The sequence below is a fragment of the Pelmatolapia mariae genome, linkage group LG7, assembly GCF_036321145.2.
Source record: "Pelmatolapia mariae isolate MD_Pm_ZW linkage group LG7, Pm_UMD_F_2, whole genome shotgun sequence".
Taxonomy (NCBI): Eukaryota; Metazoa; Chordata; class Actinopteri; order Cichliformes; family Cichlidae; genus Pelmatolapia; species Pelmatolapia mariae.
Genome location: NC_086233.1, coordinates 20,533,052 through 20,555,872, shown reverse-complemented (window position 1 = coordinate 20,555,872; position 22,821 = coordinate 20,533,052). Strand labels below are relative to the sequence as shown.

At 39.0% G+C, this 22,821-nt stretch overlaps 4 protein-coding genes across 4 annotated transcripts in view; 1 reads left to right on the top strand and 3 right to left on the bottom strand.

The window, feature by feature from the left end:
• The window catches only part of dym (dymeclin), a 57,198-nt gene extending 47,097 nt beyond the window's left edge, over positions 1 to 10,101 (bottom strand). Inside the window, exons 1-6 of the mRNA XM_063478364.1 lie at positions 9,903 to 10,101; positions 8,679 to 8,885; positions 4,120 to 4,172; positions 3,815 to 3,908; positions 2,078 to 2,214; positions 1,230 to 1,296 (exon numbers count right to left, since the gene is read on the bottom strand). Coding sequence (XP_063334434.1) covers positions 1,230 to 1,296; positions 2,078 to 2,214; positions 3,815 to 3,908; positions 4,120 to 4,172; positions 8,679 to 8,818 — 491 coding nt within the window. The 5' untranslated portion in view covers positions 8,819 to 8,885; positions 9,903 to 10,101. The remainder of the gene's footprint in view (positions 1 to 1,229; positions 1,297 to 2,077; positions 2,215 to 3,814; positions 3,909 to 4,119; positions 4,173 to 8,678; positions 8,886 to 9,902) is intronic.
• An 820-nt stretch (positions 10,102 to 10,921) lies between these two features.
• LOC134630756 (UPF0729 protein C18orf32 homolog) lies at positions 10,922 to 12,613 on the bottom strand. Its single transcript, XM_063478371.1, has 3 exons — positions 12,497 to 12,613; positions 11,476 to 11,676; positions 10,922 to 11,255 (listed from the first exon to the last, which is right to left on the bottom strand). Exons 2-3 carry the CDS (start codon positions 11,653 to 11,655, stop codon positions 11,190 to 11,192), a joined length of 246 nt encoding a protein of 81 aa, XP_063334441.1. The 5' UTR covers positions 11,656 to 11,676; positions 12,497 to 12,613; the 3' UTR covers positions 10,922 to 11,189.
• Positions 12,614 to 12,625: 12 nt separating this feature from the next.
• On the top strand, positions 12,626 to 16,769 carry rad1 (RAD1 homolog (S. pombe)). Its single transcript, XM_063478370.1, has 7 exons — positions 12,626 to 12,708; positions 13,059 to 13,296; positions 13,410 to 13,518; positions 13,607 to 13,764; positions 13,982 to 14,082; positions 15,032 to 15,130; positions 16,398 to 16,769. The coding sequence occupies exons 2-7, from the start codon at positions 13,102 to 13,104 to the stop codon at positions 16,573 to 16,575; spliced, it is 840 nt and encodes a 279-aa protein (XP_063334440.1). The 5' UTR covers positions 12,626 to 12,708; positions 13,059 to 13,101; the 3' UTR covers positions 16,576 to 16,769.
• A 161-nt stretch (positions 16,770 to 16,930) lies between these two features.
• bxdc2 (brix domain containing 2) lies at positions 16,931 to 21,436 on the bottom strand. The gene is made up of 10 exons (XM_063478369.1): positions 21,274 to 21,436; positions 19,956 to 20,067; positions 19,828 to 19,871; positions 19,674 to 19,744; positions 19,534 to 19,583; positions 19,370 to 19,443; positions 18,323 to 18,373; positions 18,025 to 18,126; positions 17,793 to 17,921; positions 16,931 to 17,699 (listed from the first exon to the last, which is right to left on the bottom strand). The coding sequence occupies exons 1-10, from the start codon at positions 21,421 to 21,423 to the stop codon at positions 17,454 to 17,456; spliced, it is 1,029 nt and encodes a 342-aa protein (XP_063334439.1). The 5' UTR covers positions 21,424 to 21,436; the 3' UTR covers positions 16,931 to 17,453.
• Positions 21,437 to 22,821: the final 1,385 nt, after the last annotated feature.

The window sequence follows — 22,821 nt, the reverse complement described above, 5'->3', positions numbered from 1 at the left end:
GAAACCCTTTAAGCCAGTTTTATGGGCTACTTAAATTTCTGTTTTGATATTAATTCCATTACTGCGTGCTGTTTTTTAGCTTTGCAAAGCACTTTGTCACCAATCAGCTACTGTTTTAGTTGGATACCTGTGAATGGAAAAATAACCACTCTCGTACTCGTGAGACAAAGCCACAAAAAAGGCACAGGAGTCTGCTTGGGACTTGGGGGAAGCTAACTAAAAGAATGGTGGGTTTCCCATCCAAGCCAGGAGCACGTAGAGGGGAAATGGGCTAGCAGCCACAAAGTGGTGAAGGGAAGAAAAACAGAGAGCGATTTTAAGCTTGGAACAATGAATAATGTTGGAATGTTGAATGCATTTACACAGGAGCCACAGTTTGATGTTTGAAGACAAGAGAAGAAAAGGAGAGCGAAAGGTGAAGAGGTGCAGAGAAAATAGAGGCAGAAAGTGAGAGAAGGTATCCGGAACGACGCACAGAACAAGTGGAAGATGCCGTGACAAGAAGACGTCAATCATGATTCGACAAATTTGTTTTGAAAAGCTCGAGGAGATTGCTTTTCTAAACATATTGCGTGTACTTTTTAAAAAATCATTCACTTATTGATAAGTAAACACAGAGGATGTTTGTGTTCACACCGCCCAGCGGGACTAAAGCCTGATACAATTTTTCAAACATTATGTTCCCTCCACTCCCACTCCTTGGAAATGCTCCTAAACTTTCATTCCAAGCTTTTTCTCTTCCCCCAAACAACCAACACTTTCTCTCTTATTTTAGCTCTTTCGGATCGCCGTGTTGCCAACATCAGAGTTCCAGCATGTCAGTCTGGCGTGTTCCTTAATGGATTTCATCTTCTCTTGGTTAGTGACTCAAGACAAGAATAAGCAAGCGCAGCACGCAAACAGAACAACACATACAAACTGCTTTTCATTAGCTCCTCAGTCACTAACATGCTACTCATATTAACAGGGGGAAAAAAACACATCAGCAAGAACAAACTAAAAGACAGATAGAAAAGCAGAGCAACGTTGACATTTTTTTATAACAATTATTATGACACACGTCAAACAAGTGATCACGGACTATTACAAGTCCAATCACTCAGCCAATGTTTTCAAACATTTAGGCTGTAAGCATCTTTCTCACCGTTTCAGAATAGCTCTGACATGCCCGACCTTTTTAGAGTGTTTAATTCACCTTTTTCCTCACGCAAAAGACGGGAGAGACTTACAGCAGCGGCACTTCAACGATCAGGTGAACAAGGTTGGACAGCAGCTCCTCAAGAAGGTCTTCACTTCCTGTTTCTCCACAAGGGATTGATAAAGTAAATATATGAAAAACACTGAATATAAGACAGTATCAGGTTAGTTGTCACATCTCTGCTCGACTAATCTGCCACTAATCCAATCCTTAGTTCCCACAGGTCGCTCTGTGCTTTCATGTTCATTAAACAGAGTAAATAACACAGTATTATTTAATAAGGATATCACACAGAATGCATTTCATACTTTCCTCATGATTATAATTGCAAAAGGATGAACAAATGATGACAAACCGGTAGAACAACAAAGTCTAAAACTGTTTAATGTTAAATCATATTTTCCAGCAGTTTAGCACAATAATTCCTAATGACATAATTAATTATATTAGTGTGTCCTGAACTCACATAAGCAGCAAGAAACTGATGGAAGGATAAACCATTTTGCAAAGACCAATTAATTCAACTTCATTCAATTTAAGCCAATTCTGAAAGTCTCTTAAGTATGAAAGGAAGTCTTGTACATTTGACAGTTATTATATGAGACATCTAAAACTAGGCCATAACCTCTGTTACTCACTTCCAAGAACTCACTTGGAATCCAAAAACGTAAAGAGTGCTGAAGATTTCCTAACAGATAACATGACGTTTTGCGTAAGGTGCACTCAAGTGCAAAAAACACTCAAGAAGTTCTCAACGCAGCTGTTCTGTACATTGCTACTGATTCTAAGAGAGCACCTTTTTTTTTTAGCAAAATCTTTTCAAGCTGACTCTTTTGTGTACTCTGTGGCCCTGCCTGTGAAAAAGATACTGGAGCTCACCTCCGCAGGATCCTGGTGCCCTCTCCTGGTAGGAGAACTGCTGGTGCAGCTCAGCTTCACTCATCTCCCTGATGAAGACCTTGAGCAGGCAGCGAATCATGAACAGTGCATTGTGGGCCTGCCAGATAAAAAGCTGGCTGTGGAAGAGAAAAACAAAACCAAGACATCTCATGGGCATGCTTCTGGGTGGTTAGAAGATGGATTTGCATTTCATTTAACAAAAAATTACTAGTGGCAGCTTTTCAGCTAAAAATCAGGGCTCTCAGATGACTGAGAGTGAGCCAATAGCAAGTCTTTGCACAGCCTATGGGTGTAACAATAAAAGTATGTATGGCTGAATATTACACTCATCTGCTACTAGTAAAAGTGATAAATGAGCTCTAAATTGGCATAAAAACTTTGCGAACTTGCGATCTAAGAGTTTCTTGATTAACTCTAACTCCAGGAATGTCGATGAAACTCAGTCTTTGACACAGTTTTGTCTTTTATACAGCTTTAAACACACTGAACATTTTAAAAGTGTTTCATGTGTATGAGGGCTTTTATTTTTGAAAACTAATCTTTCTCTTCCTGCTTTCCTCAGGTGCCGTGTAGAGCTTGTAGTGACTTCTGTAAGAACAGACCTGGCACTACTTTAACATCTGTGGAGCGCAGTGACACTTCTGGGCTGATTCTGAAACATCTGGTAAAAATCCATTGGTTGTATCCAAACTTAAATGCAAAGCAGCTCTGTATTATCATTGTGACACAACCACAAAGAAGCTAGGGGTGAAGAATTTTTGCATTATGCTCAAAACTAGGCCATAACTTCTCTGATATGCCATTTACAGCTGACATTAAAATGACATGTTTACCTGGATAGTTATCTACACACAATGTGCAAAGGCATCTGAAGGCAGCCAGATCACACCGTTATCAAACCCTAGAAATATGTAAATGCAATCCTTACAGCATGAGCACATCCTTAAGTGGGAAAAAAACAGTCTGCCCAACATCTGGAAAGCTCTGCTAGTAGGGGAAAACCTCTGTTTTGACAAAGGAAAAATAACTAGAGGAACTTTAGCTGCTTTGTCTCCCTTTATCTGTGATGTGGCACATTTAAGAGGGATTCTATGCCCGACCTAAGGCTCTGGGTTTCAAGGAAGAAGTGTAACTTACCAGGAAGCAACATACTTAATCCCCTTTTTAAAACCTTTTTAAAAGGAATAAACTAAACATATTTTGCATTTAATTATTCTGTTACATGTACCTAGTAACTCCCCAAAACTGCATAAGTTTGAGAAACAAACACGAAAGAAACCACCCACTGCAAGCCAAGTTTCACAACCACTGAAGACCAATACTGAGGTGTATGTCAGTCTCTGCAATTAACTATTTGCACACACCAATTATGTCACACCAAGAAAATGTGGATTTGTGGCACAGACCTGCTATGAAATGTGAGAAAAAGAGAAGAGGAGCAATAACTCCAACCTCTAATGCTGCTCAGCACAGAAGGAAGAGTTCCCACCCAAAACATTTGGTGACTTGGGCAGAGTCGGTCTCTGTGGAAATGGAGCTTTGGCTGTGAGCGCTGATTATTGCCACATACGTATGTTGATAGTTATACCTCTGCAGTTTTTCTCATGGGAAAGTGCAACTACTTCAGCGTTCCTCTCTCTCTCTCAAACAATAAGTGGCCTGCACTGAATCCATCACTGACAGTCAGTACTTCCCCTCTGAGGTTCTCATACTCACTCTTGGCATTCTGTAGAGATTTTCAGCTCTTTGGTTCTTCCCAGGAAAATTCTCACCAGAGCACCAAAGTTCCCCGTTCTCGGATTGTTTTCAACTTGGGGGGGGAAAATGGACAGAACTTTATTATTAAAAGCTTTACATAAACTACAGAAACCTCAAAATATGATCATTTAGCATTCAGTAACTTAAACGTTATGATTAAAATTCAAACTCTCGAGAAGTCAGTTTTCTTTGGGACTACTCATTAGACATATTCTTCCATAAACACGTATTATGTGAAATTATTTATGTAGTAGCTAACATACTGAGGATCTTGGCCAGGGGTATGACAGCTTCTTCCAGTAACTTAGATTCTCCACTGTGAAACAAACAAAAAAAAAAAAAACAGAGAAGAGAACAAGTCAGGTTAAAACGGACAGAAGGAGCGGACTGCTTGAGTAATCTTCCCTCTGCTGGAAACTCAAGGTACTACACAACAATAAGATGCAAGTCAACAGGGACAAAAAGAACAAAGTTAAACAAATGCTCATAAAAAGTCTGAATAATACATACAACATGCAAAGATACAAAGCATGACTATAAATCGTTAAATCGTGGTTGAGTTAAAGGCACTGGTCGCTCATCTTCTTGTTCTTTTGGATGCTCCCATTGGGGGTCACCACAGTGGATCAGCCTGCTTCCATGTGACCTAACCCAAACACCCTCCTCTGCATGTCCTTCTCTACATCCATGAACCTCCTCTGTGATCTTCCTCTTTTCCTCCTGCCTGGCAGCTCTATATTCAGCATCCTTTGCCAAAGATGTCCACTCTCTGTCCTCTGCACATGTCCAAACCTACAAAACTTAACTTCCCTCTCTGATTTTGTTTCCAAAATGCTCAACCTGCGCTGTCTCTGTTATACTCATCTCCAATCCTGTCCATCCAGGTCACTACCAATGAAAACCTCCATGCGCTGCTACAGCTTTACATTCTTGCACTAGCTCTGTGCTTGGAGAGAAATCATCCTCGCGCGAATAAACTTACCTGTTTGGAGGCAGAACCTACAGAGAACGGGGCTCTAATGTGATTGGTCACTTTGATGGACACTTCAGGTTACTGCGTTAAACTGAGTTATGATGTAGAAGCGACAGAAACACTGTTTTAAACTGTATTTGTTTACAATATGAAAAATAAGAATGCTTTCCCGATTTGTTGTACAGTATTACATAGCTTCTATCATTTAAAAAAAAAAAAAATCATCATAACGAAAGGCACACATAATTTCTAAGAAAAAGATCAAATTGTTTCTTAGTTAATTAAGTAAACTTAATTTTATAAAATGTGAACAAATATAAAATAGGTTATTGTTCTACCAGCTGTACACATCTGGCTACAGAGCTGTTGTTGGTAGGTAGCTCATTTATCTGAACTAGTGTCTAACAAACAGTTCAGGTTGTTGCTATGATGCTGTGTAAATCTAAAGGCTCTTATAACTATATTACACAGCATGCTTGTAGCCGCTACGTGCAAGGTGTCTAATTTTTTTTATGCATTGTGGTTATCTCTGTGCTGCTAACCACAGGATTAACTTTAGTCATGTCTGTTGTATCCCAAAAGGTTGAATCTGTTCATCTGGATGTTGCGTTTTCAGTGGGAGAAACGTTTCGTCACTAATCCAAGTGACTTCTTCAGTCTCAGCTGACTGCAGGTTTCCCCAATCTTATGAAGAGTACATTTGCATAATGCCTGAACCTAGCACCACTGAATAAACAACGGGCTGGGAGGTGAGTTCCTTGATCATTAGTATGCAAATTCTCATGACCATTGATCAACAACTACTGATCAAAGCACTGATCAAATGTTTCTCCCACTAAAAACGCTACGTCCAGATGAACAGAATCAACTTTTTGGGATTTACTTACCTGGATGATTGAGCATGCATCAACATGTCTGTTGTAGATTCATCACTCTGGTCTCCAGCCAAAACACCACGCATCTGCTTTCTGTTGTCACAGTGTTTATATATTTGTTTGTTTAAAATCCTAAAGTTCATAAAGAGACTAGCAAAAACAATATTAAAGAGCCATTTCTCCTCTGTACTTAAACACTGTAGAATTCCAGGGCATGTTTGAAGCACTCCCATCTAGTCACGTATGTGCAGTTACATCTGTTTGCTGCAGACAGAACAACCTTTTGTTGACAGGTTTAAATGTTTGTACCTTGGCCAAACTTACAATTGCCAGATTCTGATGCAAAATTCCTTTCCTGATCATTGTATGAGATTTTTGTTTTTTATTTTTTAAATCATAGAAGCTATGTAATACTGTACAACAGATGAATGGGACAGCAGTGCAGAGGCTTCAGAACTTGCCTTAGAATTCTCTGGTTTAAAATATTTCTTTAACATTACCGGGACAGTTGTCTGTATTTTCACTGCTGCACAGCAAACAGTGACTGTTGATGATTAATTTGACAACTTTATTTTTCAAATTGTAAACAAATAAAGTTTAAAACATCGTTCCGTTGCTGCCACAGTGTAACTCAGTGTAACCCAGTAAACTGAAGTGTCCATCAAAGTGAGCAGTCACATTAGGACCCCCGTCCTCCTTTAGGCTCCGCCTTCAGACAGTGAAAGTATAGTAAGTAGCAGAGAGCTACCCACGAGAGTGTAAAACTGTAGCAGCACGTCCAAAGCAGACACTCTTGTGTGCACGATGGCTTTTTTGGTGTGCGCAGCTGCTGAGTTTAACGTGCAGGGGCTTCCCTTTCACTCAGATAAACGGTTGTCAATACAGGTGAAGAACAGAAGAAGAGGCAGAGTTTTCTCAGATTATTAGTAAGATAAACCATTAGTGGTTCATGTTACTAATACTTTGAGAAATCTCTGTCTGTTCTTCTGCTGTATAGACAACCATTCCTATGAACGGCTTTAGAGTTGGTGGGAACCTGATTAAGTGTGGTGCCAGACTTGACCATTTTTGACATTAATAAATACCCCATACTATTACCCTTAAATGTAACCATGACAACAGCAAACACTTATCCTGACCTACACCTAATTTTACTTTACACCATTTCCTGTTTCTGTGCTAATTTAGCTAGCTGCTGGCTTCAACTACTTATTTATCATGGCACAAAGACAGTGACACTGGCCATCATTCAACTTTCAGAACGAGAGGAAATTGTGCAAAAAGATGTGTATCCACAAACTATCAGTTTGAACGTCTCTTGTTTGATCACGTCTCACCATGTGACTGTTTGCGTCTCAAATAATTAAAGATTTATTTCTTTTTGTTTAAAGGCCAAGTGCCTTACACAACTACAGGGTTATAAGACTTTGAACAAATAACAGAAGTAAAGCCATTAGGGACAGCCAAACCCACTGTTGCAATTCTGGAGAAGAATGACACGCATAAAACGCTGCATGAAAGTGCTACATATGTAACCAAACCATTAGAAAAAGCAACAATGTTCCACTTTCTGAACCTGCAAGTGCTCAATGGGTTCAAGTCACATGACTTTCATCATTAAAGGGTGAACATGAGGTTTCTTAAAATGTCATACAACAAAATTTGTTGAGAAATCTGTGTGTCCTTCTGTAGCCGACACAGCACTCCAAGAGCACTAGTTATTATAAATTACCATTCAGTAGTTTGGTTCAATATAGCAGCAACCTGATATTTTAGCTATTTGTGTTTATCTTATTGAGCAGCAATTAGAGTGTAAGGGCAAATACACACAGGAAGAAACTAACACCAGAAATTTCAATGTTCAAACGGACGACTTGAAGTGATGATTACTCATGACCGACCCCCACTGACAGCAGCAAACTGCTGTATACTTGGACAGGGCTCAACTTTTTGCCTTAATACAGAGGACACTATTTCTCAGTCTTATTTTAGACAAACACTAAGTATGAATGCAAAATGTTACATGTGTCTTCTGTTTCTGTTACTTGGTAGATACTGTAGCTATATTTATTTTATGAATGGAAAACATCACAACATTAGTAGATTAATATGTAACATCAGTCAATCAGTCATGGTCCACCTGAAAGCGAGAACAAGGTGCCTTTCCTTCTCAGTGCTGTTTACAAAGGAACTAAACGTTAACGGTTAACTGGTCTGATCACAGCCAAGCAGATCAGCAGCCCTGTTAGATCGTTGCTCAGGTGATCTCTGCAAACCTCCGGTTTACAGTTTAATCTTAAATCCCGGGTGTAAATCTTAAAAGGACTTTCTAACTAGAAGGCTTTGTTCCCTTGTGGTGGAGGGAACAAACCATTATTAAAAACATCAGTGCATCTAAGGTCTGCAACCCAGGAAAATTCACTTATGTCAATATGATTTTTTCTTCCACTCTGTTTGCCTTCCTGACTTACTGCTTGTTTTGTCAGTTTTGATATGTGAAGGTTTCATCTGAGTGATTTAAAGCGTCACATTGTGTATAAAAGTTATTTATCTTAAAAGTACGGTAAAGTGGTATTTAGAAGTCATAGCCTCAATTATTTGACTTAGCTAATAAATTACTAATTAAGTAATTGAAATTAGCAGAGTGATGCCAAGTAAAAGTTATGTGGACACCTCCCCACACCCCATTGTGTTGCGAGGTGGGGCAATTGTTTATTGGGCTTGCTATGGAACATCCTAGATATGTCTGATGGGACTAATGTGCTTGTAGGGTAGGATGTCATTGGGGATTGTAGTTGCCATGGATGGGTGTGATTGGTTTGCAACAATGTTAATGTGAGTGGTCTTTTTAAAGTAACATAAATGCTTGGAGACAAAGTAGAACACTGCAATGACTGTTTGCAGTTTTAATGTGATGGCTGACAGGTGCATTGAATTTCAGGTGTGTGTGCCTTAACACAGTGTTCCTTTTTACCTGCTGGTGGGACTGATGAAGGTGAAGGAGATGAGCTGGTTCCAGAAAGGGTCATTCTCCGATATGGACTCTGTGCCCACCAGGGCCTTGAGGCTGGGATTATCGGACAGGTCACTGACCTGACTGGTGTTGGCTCCCATCTTTGCTGGCTGTGCTCAGCCAGACTCGCTGCTCTTCACTGCTTTTTCACCAGGCATATGCCAAAACCTGGGACAAAGAAAATGCTTTAATCTTTGGAGGCACAAACAATAAACAACTGGGCTTCAAATTAACTACAGAATTAGCAAGTTCATTAAGGTTAATGTGAGAATGAATGAGCTTCTGCTTACATTTATACATCTCCTACACTCAGATCTAAATAGGAATAGACAGAGGCCATCCTTGTCGCTTTGGGCTTTAAGAAACAAGTGCACCAGGGGTGCTAGGGATGACTGTTGTTCAATTGGATAGGTTCGATCCCTGGCTACTGCAGGCTGCATGGGGAAGACACTGAACCCAGAGTTGCATTCACTGGAGTGTAATATTTGAGTAAAAGCACTTAGACATATAAAATGTGCTTGTATGAATATGTGTGAGTGTGTCTGTGTATAAAGTTGTGATGACACGTGCTGTATAAAGTGCTCTCAGAGCTTAAGCACAAGAGTGCTATATACGAGTAAGAGCCAGTCTATATACACTCCTGGTTCTTCATGTTCGTGCATTACAAAAACTGTAAAACAGATCTCACCAACTCAAACACAAACTCATCCTTGAAAGCCAAAGTTCACAGCATCACAGCAGGACGACACACACTGAACCAGGACATGACTTTTGTTTTTTTCTAACGACACACCTTAGACACACAGGTGTAGTCAGCATAAGTGAAGTGGAGTACAGTATTTACAATATTTGCAGTGCTAAACCATAAAGGACAATTTATCTTTCTCCAGCAAGAGCTAAAATTCCGTTTTCATATTCATTATATTATTTCAACATTTACTTTAAATGACACTGTTTAAATTTTTTTTTTTTTAAATCTACTTGCACGACGTTAGCTTGACCATACTGATTTCAAGTGCAGGAAATAGCCTGCCGCTTAGCAGTTTTCACAGTAAACAATATAAACTCAAAGTCCCACATAAGAATGAAATAGGCCCTAATAAATTTCTCATTGAGGAGTGCTTTGGTTTAGCCAGTGGTTAATAACGCATATACAGAGAGCAGCCAGCTGACCGCTCAGCTTACCTGTCATAAACGCTTCTCTCAGCTCTCCGCGGCTCTGCTGACTCCCAGGACCGTTCAGGGGCGACTACTGTTTTTAAAGTGACCTGAAGTTTAGTCCAGTTGATTTATTAAGTGCGAATGACAAAGGAAAGGGTCTGAAATTGTTTTGTAATTCAGACAGTTAAGTTTACTCTACATACTCCTTTCCTCCATGTTTTCCACGTAGCCACCCTGTGCGTAATGACGACATATGGGCGTTTACTACGTCTTCTTCGTGTGTTCGTCCGGTTGGAAGCTAAATATCAGAACTGCTGCCCTCTATTTTTTTTAACTTCTCTATTTTTACATTTTTTTAATAACTAGTGCATGCCCATGCTATCGCATTGTTTCGGCTGTTCGCAAACGAACAGCAAAATATATATTAATAAAATAAGATTAAAAAAAAAAAATAGGGGCAGTACATGTTGTTTATATGTTTAAAAAAACTTTTATTTTAGGCTATTGCTAAGTGATTTTAAGCATATATATTTTGAATTATGGGGTGTCCTGAGGCATTTTGGAAAATTGACAGCCCGGTCAGCATCATGGTGAACGTGTTTGAATAAGGGGAAGCCAAGTTACACAACAGAACATATGCAGACACAGTAACAAGTCAATAATAGCATTCACTTCACTTGTCAATGGCTTAAATGTTGTGGCTGATCAGTGTAGGGTATATTCCAATACTATAAAGATATTAAATATTATTAACTATATTTTTCCTTTTTGAGCAATGTGTGACAAAGACAAACGTTTCCCAGCTGCTTCTATGTCTGGAGTAATTCTTGCACTGTACATGCAACACTGTTACTACCAGCAGTACACACAAATGTCAGGTCTAAATTATTAGTTTATACCTACTTTCGTGTCAAGTTGCTAACATTCTTTGAAATAATTAAAATAAATATGAAAGTTATATGAACAAAACAGCTTTCTTAACAACTCAAATATGAAGAGAACACATTATTCAAAATGAAGAAAAAGCAACAGAAACACTTAAGAGGTCTTGTTTATTTTATTCATTATTTATGCTTAAAGTTTAACTTACAAAATCTATATCATTCAATACAATAAACAGCTGTATCAATTAATAATTAACAGAAAATATACCAACAAGATGGATGACAAAAATAAAAACAAGCTCCAAATAACAATTGGAAGGTTATAAAATCCAATTAATTCTAAGGTGATTTATAAGTTAATTTATAGTTTCTCTAGAAGAATGAAATATTTACATTGTTTTTGAAGCATTGAATATATTTTGAGGTGTCAGTCTGTCTTCTTATCCGTTGCTATAGTAGATCCATTAGCAGTGGCCTCGCCGTTGCTTTCAGGCTGAAAAACATGAGTGAAAATTTTTTTAAAACTTGCAATCAAATAACTATGAAACTTTTGTGTTAAAAATGACACAACACAGAGACCCTTTGAGTGGCTCCTATTAGTTTTACTATCATTTTTAGATATATTCGCTCTATATACCAGAGCTGGGAAATATTTCCGTAATTATTTTTAAGTTTCTTAATGAAAACATCACAAAAATTATCCATTTACTTACCTTGCAAGTCCCATTAGTCTTTTCACTAACTTTTTGGTCATTAGCACTGGTCTCCTGCACTGCCTTTTTGCTCCAGAATATATTAATAATGGGTGAAATAAAAGGATAGAGATAAGGCTCCAGGAACCTCTTGTAGACCCACAAGAGGACAGGAATCACAATACAGGGAATGCACACCATAGCTGGTAAAAATGGAAAAACCTGCAGCAGAGAAAAAAAATTGTGAGTTGTAAAAACAAAATAAATAGTAAGTTTATGGTTGGTTGTTGAGATATTGCTACAAGGTTCCTGTAGAGTGATTTAATAACATTTCATTAATTTAATAACATTTATACAATAGTTAAAAAATCAAAACAAACAACCAAACAAACAAACAAACAAAAACGACTAAAAAAAAAACCCCAAATCAAACAACAATCCAACATGCACTTTAAAACACGAAAATAAAGCAAAAAATATATTGGTTGAAATGACAGAAATGTGAACATAATTTGAAAAGTAACGGAATCTCTCTTTATAAATAGGTTACGCAAATTTAAAAAAGAAATTTATGGCATATTTACAACAATTACTGCCTACGTTTATTTTAAACTCTTCTGGTGTATATACGTTAAAAATGACTGTACTGAGACGTTTATTATTTTGTTTGTTTTATTTATTCTGGCAGCTTGGGTCCTCCGCACCGAGCGACCTGTCAGCCATACTGACGTTTACAAAGCTAACCTGAGCTACCTTAATTAACGGTAGAAGGAAGCTTTCTTTCACACGACTACACAAATTACTCTGTTCATGATTTCTGTTGTTGTGTGCTGTAAATTGTTTTTCGATCATTTTTAACTTGACACAGTTGACACACTATTGGTTTCATGCTCTCTACGCTCAAATCAAACAGTGAGCTAAAGCTAGCGTCATATCACACCCCGGTAGCTATAACGATTATGAAAAACTGTCACCAAAGTTCAGACAGGAAAATAAAAAGATTTGAACTGTTACACGAGGAAGACAGAATAAAGACTCTCACCTCTCCCAATCACAAAATAATGTTGTCACGCACTACCGATGGGCAGAGTACGTTTTATGGCGAAATATCTGGAATGTTGCTGACGTAAGACGTACTTTAACTCCAACTTCCGTAGAAGAAGAGCGACAGGCGGAAGTTGTTCATCACCGGGCGCCTTTCTTCAAAAACAATCACAAGAACTGCTGCATAACAGCTTTATAAGAGACACAAAGGTAGTTACAGTTTTTTTTGGGGGGGATATTTTAAATACATTAATGTGTAGGAGAATCTAGATAGTACAAATGTAAATTATATTACCGTTAATTTGTGTTTTACGTCGTTTTAAACTCCAAGCGAGCCACAGTAAAAAAAAAAAAAAAAGCTTACAAGCTTAGTACTTAAGTAAAAGCAAAGTGACAGTTCGGTGTGTGTGTGTGTTTTGTAGAATCGACACAAATCACTTTGGCGTATTAACATTCTGTCCGATTTAGAATATAAATGATACGCCATTCAGCAAAGTTTTAACTTCATGCGCATGTGATGTATGATTGGAGCGGCTAATTTGATGTGTTTACCTTTACAGAGACCTCACAGCGGGTATCTGTGCGCCTTTTTTCAGCGCTACAATGCCTCTCTCCACTCAGTCGCAAGGTGATGACGAACAGTATGTTTTAGTGGCGAGTTTGGACAATGCTCGCAATCTCTCCAACATCCTGAAAGCAATCACCTTCAAAGATCACGCCATCTTCACAGCTACAACCAATGGCCTTAAGGTCACAGTGGAGGACTCGAAATGTCTGCAGGCCAATGCCTTCATCCAGGTGTGTTTCTCTTGTGTTTTGTCAGTGAGCATACTTAAATGAGCAGGTATGTTTACATTGTGTTTAATCCTATAATACTGATACCTTAGTGAAGTTGTACTCATGTCTCCCAGGCTGAGATCTTCCAAGAGTTCACCATAAGAGAAGATCTGGTGGCTTTTCAGATCAACCTCACTGTTCTCCTTGATTGCCTCAATATATTTGGTGGAACCACAACACCAGGTAAAATTCATAAAAATAAACTAATTAAAAAAAACCCACCTGAGATGGGACTCAACATGCTTTTTATCTGTTTTTTGTGATGTTGCAGGTGTATCAACAGCCTTGCGGATGTGCTACAGGGGGTATGGGTACCCTCTGACGTTGTTCCTGGAGGAAGGTGGTGTAGTGACCGTGTGCAAGATTAACACGCAAGAGCCAGAAGAACCGATTGACTTTGAGTTCTGCAGCACTAATGTCACGAACAAGGTTAATTTCACTTTTTCTGTTATTAAAACTGGAATATTAAATATACAAAAAAATCAGATGGGAAACAATAAACCAATGCAAATGAATCAGTTCAGAAATTACAGTTTCTTTGGTTTCCTTACTTTACAAATCCAATGGACATAACACTATTTGCAGGTGTTAGAAAAACAGGAAACACAACTCAGTAACAACTGATGTATCCCTGGCTCTTTTGTAGGTGATCTTGCAGTCAGAGAGTTTGAAGGAAGCCTTCTCTGAACTGGACATGACTAGTGAAGTGCTACAGATTACCATGTCCCCCAGCCAACCATACTTCAGGTGTGCTGTCCTTACTGTACTTTTTCTACAGTGTCGTGCTGGTTTATGATTACGTTGCTGAAGTTTAAAAAAAATCACTGTGTTTAAAATGACTGCAAAGGCCTTTACACACCAAGAGCATTGGGGGGAAAAAACAGATGAAATTCAGAATTTAATACACCACATATGTAAACACTGAAATGGTAGAAACAGAGACTCTAGGTTCAGAGCAACAGGGAGACTTTTGCGGTTTCATTCAGAAGTTGAAGCTGAATCACGACCGCTTATGTATGTACATCTTTCCAGATATCATTGGGGTAGTTTGAATTCTTGTGGGCAGAGTTAGGATCACATCTGAGGGGGCAGAGAAGTCATTTTGTAGAACTGATTGTGTTTCTGTATTGAAATTGTGTTATTTACTTTTGCTGCATCACCGGTTTTCAGTACCGGTGTGTGTTTTAAGCTACAAGCACACTTTTGTTACCAAATGCAGTGGTCTGATTGGCAGATCTCTTTATTCTCGTTCTGAAAATTGAAAAATCAGATCAGAGTCCAAAAAACATTTTCAACGCACAAAATCTTCAAATTAATTCTTTTAATTAATTCTTTTAAAGCTCTTAAAAGAAAAATCACTGAAGATATTCCACTGGGAAAAGTATTTGGGATTAGACATAATCCACTTCTGGGAAACTAAGTCTTCTTAACGGTAAAGTTGAGGCATGTTTTATGCTGGATTGTATTGATCTGATTGAAGCTAACACTAAATATAATGTATAGCTAAGCTAAAGGTAGGCACAGTGACTTTCTTCAAGGATTTGTTGTAACAAAATAGATCTTTTTCCTGTCATTCATTATCAGTGTGCTGAGGTAGTTTGCAGTCTAACTTTGTCCCCTCTGCATTATTTTTGAAAGTGCTGCTCTTTTTACCTTTCATTTATATTATTATTATTTGATTTGTTGATTTTCTAAGGTTGTCAACATTTGGGAATGCTGGAAATGCTCATTATGATTACTCCAAAGACTCGGACATGATGGAACTGTTTAAGTGCACCGAGACACAAACGAACAGGTCAGCACACGAACACATGCGCAGATTATTTAGACTGTAGAGAACACAAACTACCCATAGGTGGACTGGGAGGACAGAAAGCACCAACACAGCAACTAAAATCAAATGTCATACACAGTAGTGAATGACATAGCAGAAAATGTGTGATCTTTATCTCGCTGTAAAGTCAGTCACGACTGTCTGTGACTGACTTTACTCTCATTTTCAGTCTTGACCCTTTTACATGCCTGTTCACGCATGGCTGCCAGGCAGATAACTCTGATCATAATGTGAAAAAGTTGAAGATGTTGACATGAATATTTTTTTCTAAGTCCAAATATTAAAAAGTTATAACCAAATATACATATCTTTCCTTTGAGAGTCATAAAATTAGTATATCTGTTCAGTCACTGTGTCAAATATACCCTTGGACAACAAAGTTGATGTATATCAGATTCTCCAGCATCAGTCGGGTAATGCCAACAAACTAGACTGTAAATGATGACCTCCAGCAATGGTAGAAGTCATTTTTAATGAAACATAAGAAATGCTGGAATATATTTGTATTAAACTGTTTAGTATTTTATTTTCTTTAAATCTAGTTTGTTTTATTTGATTGTAATTCTGAGCATTTTGTGGCTTATGTTTTGGAAAACTAATAATAACCAAAGGGCAGTGATAATATTTTGTATTATTAACAAACTAAGCTTTGAAAATATTGACACTCACTTGTGTGCACACACTAATAATGAGTGCCAGTGTCCTTAACCCAAGTACGAACTCTGATAGGTATACACTCACCTTGTAGGCGCTCTAGAAATTCCTGGAATTGGAAATACTTCACTCAAGTAGACTCCCATGATTTGACCTTGTGTTGTATACTTGTGTGCAAACTGTAATTGCCAGCATGGCTTCTAACCAGAGGTCTAACTGGCCACAGGACGTTGCAGCACCTGTATGCAGGTGTTTAGGATTTTAATCATTTTCCCGGTGACTCTTCGTCCCCTTTACATCTCCTTAAAAGCAGAGTTGTTATGACTTATGTAATAGAGCTTGTTGACTGGATACATTTGACTTGTAACTGAATAAAAAGCACAGAAAAATAATGACATTTATAACTGCAACTGGATATGCTGACACTAATGAGTCAGCACTCCTGGATCCAGTGTTAAGTGTTTTCTTGGCCTTTCTATCGTATCATGTTAAAAATCTCTGCAAGAGAAATAGTTTAGGCATCGTTTCAGTGTATCCCTGTGTAATGTTTTGTTTGTATTCTGTCTGCAAACAGATACAAGATGTCCCTCCTGAAGCCGTCCACCAAAGCATTGGCTTTGTCCTGTAAAGTCTCCGTCAGGACAGACAACCGGGGCTTCCTCTCTCTGCAGTACCTGGTCAGGAACGACGACGGACAAATCTGCTTCGTAGAATATTACTGCTGTCCCGATGAGGAGGTAGAAGAGAATTGAGAACACAAATCTGACTTGTAATAAGCACCTTAACCACACACCGGAGTCCAGTTTGCCAGAGGAGGCAGGTATGGAGAAAATGCTGGACTTGCAATGGGCACAGTGGAGTAAACAGAAAATGAACTGATTCATCATTTGCCAGATTTGAGAGAAACAGATGTTGTGCTTGTGATTTGCTGCTGATGTACTTATGCTCTCTATGATTATGCCACACGTCATAATCGTAGCTCTATGTGCTGCAGGAGTATACAGAGACATGTTCGATGTGTGTTCAAGTACTCTATTGATTACTATGGTGACTCAGCTGTTTTCAGTCACAAGTCTCACAATTTATGAATGTTACTCCTGAATTTGAGTCTACTTGTTAAATGCAGCTCTCTTTATATTTGCATATCAGAGCTCGTCTTTTGACATATGCTTCCAGATGGCTGACAGCCTGTAAAACAGGACACATTAGACCCAGCTCACTGATCTAAAACAACTAGACAGTGATCTAAAACAACACCTATTCTACCTACTTTGAATAGGTGTGATTTCTCTTAAGCTGTGGACACACTTCCTCCAAGTCTATGCTGACACTATTCCAAAAGCCTTTTATGGAGTATACATCACAGGACGCAGAGATCAAGTTGGTATTTTATTTCTATGACACAGAAAAGAGTTTTTACTCCAACTCAATAAACATTACATCAAGAAAAACTTGTTTATCAGAAAAAGAAGAGGAAAGGAGTTCATAAACTGGGGCGACAAAACACGATGCATATTTCCCCAAGGACTGTTTATAATACTGTACTTGAGTCCTGCCTGTGTGGTGACATTCCCATATTTTTACTGAATAATGGCAGCAGTATTCACTCAGCTTATTGCAGTCCATCCAGTTACCTGCGTGCCATCTGCATCCTTTGTCTTTTGAAAGCTTTTTGTTTTTTCTTCACCACTTTCGGCTCAGGCGCTTCCGTCTGAATGTCAGCGGGCTTTTCCTCAGCCGGTGTCAGGAAGACATCCGCTGTAACGTCACTTTCCAGGTCCTCCTTCGCAGACGTCTTCTTTCCTTTCTGCATCTCCTTTACCATCTGCTTCTCTCGCACTTTGGCTGCCGCTGCCAGTCGCATCTCTCTCCGGTGCTGCAGGAGCATACAGAGAGATATTCAATGTAAGAACATTAATATATCAGGCACATTCATTGTAACTTCAGCTATCGTGCAATGGATTTTTACCATGTTAGGAGAACGGAAGTCTGGGTTTTCATAGAGCGTAGGCCCTCCAAAGCTCCCCTGAAAGATCTTCATGAGGTTAAGAACAAAGCGAGGCCCAATCTCCACTAGAGAGCCATCTTCCTCAATGATCTGAACACAGGCAGAAGAAAATAAGCAAATATTTCATTCGGAATCCGCTCAAGCCAGGGATAAAATATCAAATGAAATTTAGAAAAGTGTGGCGGAAGAGTACCTGGTAGTTTCGAAACCAAATCCTGTTGTCTGCAATGGTGAAGGTGAAGACATGGTCCACAAAAGGCTGACTCTTAGGATGGTAGTGTGGGGTGGAAAAGGTCTACAACAGAAAAAACGAATGAGTTCAGTCAGAAAATACAATTTGTTCAACTCTTCAAGAAAAAAAGGTTTAAAAAAAAAAAAAAAATCACATCTGCTCCGTTCTTTACAGTAAAAACATGATATGTAATCGGACATTAGACAGAAAGTGTCAAAAACTGCAGTCAGTTTACATCCACGCTGTCCTGGAAACGCACCTGGATGAAGAGCTCTTTCAGTAAAGCATAGTGAGGCTCCTTATCGAATTTCTGTGAAGAAAATAAAGAGTAAAAATAAAAACTTTAGCTCTTGCTCAGGCATTTTTTCTTAAATTCAACTTAAACACAAAACAACTTTCACTATTCAGATCACAGACCAAGAATTTTGTATCAGAGTGAAGACACTGTGCAGATTTTTGTGATGCTATTTGTAGGGATGGGAATCGAGAACCAGTTTATGTAGAAAACCGATTCCCAGAAGTCAAATTCCTTGGAATTGTTATTCTGCCTTTCTATCGATCGCTCTTATTGGTTCCTGCACGGTTTGGCTGTCCGAGGAGGAAAATGGCGACGCAGTCTGGAGCGTGGATATGGACACTTATTTTTATTGCACAAAAGAATGAGATAAATGGTAAAGTGCAAAACTGGACAGAAAAAACTGCATTATGCTGCTAACACAACTTCGGCACTTGTGTGGTCTGCTTTGTATTCTCCAAGAGAAAGATCTTAGAGATGTGTGTTCTCATTAGGGACTTGTGTTGGTGTGTGGGGTTGTAGCCTCAGGTTTATATTGTTAAATAGTGTGTTTCAGCTAAGTTATAGAGTAACATGAAGTAATATAACAAGTAGTGTAAGGAATTATTTTTTCCAGGGAGTAATTAAGTACTGCATTACGTACTGCATGACTTTGAAGAAAGGTGTTCTGTGTAATATGTCTAGTATGTTCTGTGTAACATGCACAAACATTTAACCCACAGCATGCAGTTAATTTGCATGAAGGTATTTTCTATATTGCTTCTGTGGTGACTTTCAAAACGGACCCAATGACAATTGATAAGTAATCGAATCGATAACTGATATCGATCTCGGAATCGCTAAATTCTTACCAATTCCCATCCCTATTTCCTTGACTACACTAAACCATAAATATCTGATGTGGTGTTGATTGACTCATAGTGCAACAAATTCGGAATAAAGACATACTGGTTATAAACTAACAGCAAGTCTCATTTATTACTCCTGGCTTTATGACCCAGTTCTACTCACAGGATCAAACGAGAGCAGCGGCCTGGATCCTTTGAGGCAGTTTCCTGTCAGTTTAAGTTCGGCCAGTGTGTGAACTGTCATGGAGGAGGGGCAATGCAATTATTTTTCCCAACATATAACAAGTGATTGCTGCATTTGAGGGCTTTAGTGGAGAAATAACTTACTGTTCTGGACTAGGAACTTTGCAGAAGGGCCATGGGGGCTGTTTGAAATCCTACAGGATAAGAACATGATTGAACTTAGTTCAGATTGGCTCTCCTACGAGTCTGATGTACACGAGATATAATACCAATGAAATTCTCACCACATGTAGAGGTCCTGCTTCTTCTTGGCCTCAAAATAGAGGCACTTGTTGCAGTTTTTGATCTCACAAACCTGCCAAACAAATGACTTTATTCTCCTGGATGCTTTATATATGTTATATAAGAGTAAACTAAGATATTAAACAGCAAACTTACCTCGTTTATGACAAACAGCTTATCCTTTCTGTCCATTTTTGTGTCTAGGCACAAGATTTGTGGGTTAGTAAGGCAAGACAGATGTTTGTGTGAAGCAATGCTGTAGGTCAATGCTACATGACACTAACCTGCCTTTGCATGAGGCATCATGGTCCTCAGATCCTGCATCAGGTGTCTGGTTCTGAAGTTGATCCCTCTGGAGGAGAAAATCAGAACTCTTTCCTTGTTGGTCCATTTGCCCTGTTAAAGAGAGTTTACCTCAGAACATCGAACTAAAACAAATACTAGTTTGCAATTTCAGTCTTAAAATGCAACAAAAGCAAAGAAACAGCGTTCTTCTACTACGATTCAGAACAGATATGGACCTGACCGGGGTTTTTTCCCTGTCTGCGGAAGGCTGTTGGTCCATTGTTTACCTCAGCTGTCAATGCTGGGTAAGAGGGATCCACATTTATTCAATCTGGAAGAGACCGTCAAACTTTGTGGAAGTACTGTAGTCCAATACAGGTCAGTGACCTTTGACCTCCACACTGAGGTGAGTTATTGAGGATATGCTGAACCTTTCTGTTGGTAAAAGCTGCTGTTTTGATGCTTTGTGAATAAACCCTCCGATGTAAGCAAACTGCTTATTACAGCAAAACCTTTTTGGGACACTTTATAATTAGATGCTGTTGTTGTTTAGCCAGTGACTATGAGTAACAGCAACAACATCAGGAATAAATGAGCATGTTGTTTCCATGTACAAAAGCACTGGCTTGAGTTCAGGACATGAGGCTTGAGGTGAGGATAACGAGGATGACATTTTCTTAAAATGCTGGTGGGCTTCTCTCTCTTCCTTTGCATTTTTGTTTCTTTGATGAAGGGGACCCCTTCTCCGCGACTATAAAACACAAGCATAATCCTTCAAGTCTTGAGTCTGAAGACGAAGGCACGAATTTAAATTAGCCTCAGAGTTCGACTTCTACGAGTTCTCTTCCTTTGGTGTTTTACACATGTAGCCGAGCTTTAGCCACATGTAAAATGTGACTGGGTGGAAGGGAAATGTCCTTCCCGGCCACTGTATTTAAATAAGCTGGGGGGACATGGCCGCCTCCACAAAACATCACGAGCCATTTATGTATTTTTAATGGATTAACGATGCGTTTATTAAAACGCATCAATTTGTTGGAAGGAACGTAATAACACACTATCATATTTATGAGCACAACATTCTTTCTTTTTACTATTAATTAGCCTTAAATACCGACTGTACGTTTAAGAAGGCAGTTTGGATTATTTCTTTGTCGATATCAGATTGTGAATGTTCCGATATAACGAATTCCTCTATCCGATGCAACACACTGAATAGGTTATAGATAAGTAAGTAAAGTAGCGCGTAGTTGGTAAACTGAAGTTAGCTCACCAGCTAAAATAGTTCAGTGGACAATAACACGCTATAACGCTGACCTGAGAGATCGGTGCTGGCACCGTGATCTCATGTTCCTTCTCTCTTCCCACTTCCTCTAGGCCTTTGCCTTCATCTGGTACCAGTTTTCCTTTTTTCGGCTTGAAATCAACGGAATCCTGGCCGGCACGTTTTCTCTTGAACGGCGACATGTTTGCACGCACACGCAAGTCTCCTAAAACTCCGAAGAAAAAAATATAACATAAAACAAAAGTGAGAGTGACCTCTAGTGTCCTGGAGATGGTACCCCCAACGCCTTTTTTGGATGGAGGCTCTAGAAGAAAGAAAGATCCCCCTTTTCAATTCTGGCATTGGAAAAAAAATTATTCATTTATTCGTACAGGATCACGCCTGCCATAGAGACAGGTGTGGCATGATGCCAATTGCTGCCTCCACCTGCCTATATGGCATTCTATTTATTAAGTAGCTCCAGGATAAACCCTGGGTTCCCTGTACTAAAAAGGTCGATCAGTTACCGGGTTATATCGCCATGGTAACTCATACTGCGAACCTTAAGTGATCGTCTGCCAAAAAGTGCTTTCTGGTATTCGCCAAAAAGTGATTACTCGTATTTAAATTGCTGTAATTGACTTGTTGGCCTATAACATGTGAAATGTGTGCCAAATGTTTCCCTTGTGATCGCTATTAAGTCATCTTGAGCCACAAGCAACATTCCTGCTACAAGGTAGAAAATGAAATTAGTTTTTGGTAAGGTTACTTTTATATGACCTTTATTTGTCCCATTAAAGAGTCTTGTTGACATTCAAAATGTCTTCTTTGAGGGGGCTCTGGCCAAGAGTGTATCAGAAATGGCAACAAATTAGCATTATAGTTCTATAAAGATATTTTAAGTGATCAAAAAGGACTTGATTGGTTATAATGTAGGTACAATAATGCAGAGTCATGCTTTTAAATAGAATAGAATAGAATAGAATAGAATAGAATAGAGAAATCCTTTAATTGTCCCACAAGGGGAAATTTGGATGTGACAGCAGCAAGAAAGACACATATACAAACAAACAAACAGTACACAAGACACGGAACAGAAACATACACAATTTTTACATATTTACATCAAGGGCAAAAACAGAGTACTGTACCGTTATTAAATTAAATAAAATGAAATACAGATAAGAGGCAAACCCAGGTTGTAGTGCGAATCTGTTGATAAAATAGTGCAAGTTACAGCGCTGATGTAAACATCTGTGTTTGTTGGGAGCAGTTTTGATTGTACAGTCTGACAGCTGCAGGGAGGAAGGACTGGCGGAAACGCTCCTTCATGCATCTAGGATGCAGCAGTCTGTCACTGAAGCAGCTCTGCAGTTCAGCAACATTTACATGCATGGGGTGGGAGACTCTGTCCATCAGAGATGTTATTTTGGCCAGAGTCCTTCTGTCTCCCACCACCTGCACTGGGTCCAGGGTGCATCCTAGAACAGAGCTGGCCTTCCTAATAAGTTTATCCAACCTCTTCCTCTCAGCTGCCGATAAACTGCTGCTCCAACATACAACACTGTAAAAAATGACAGATGCCACCACAGAGTCATAGA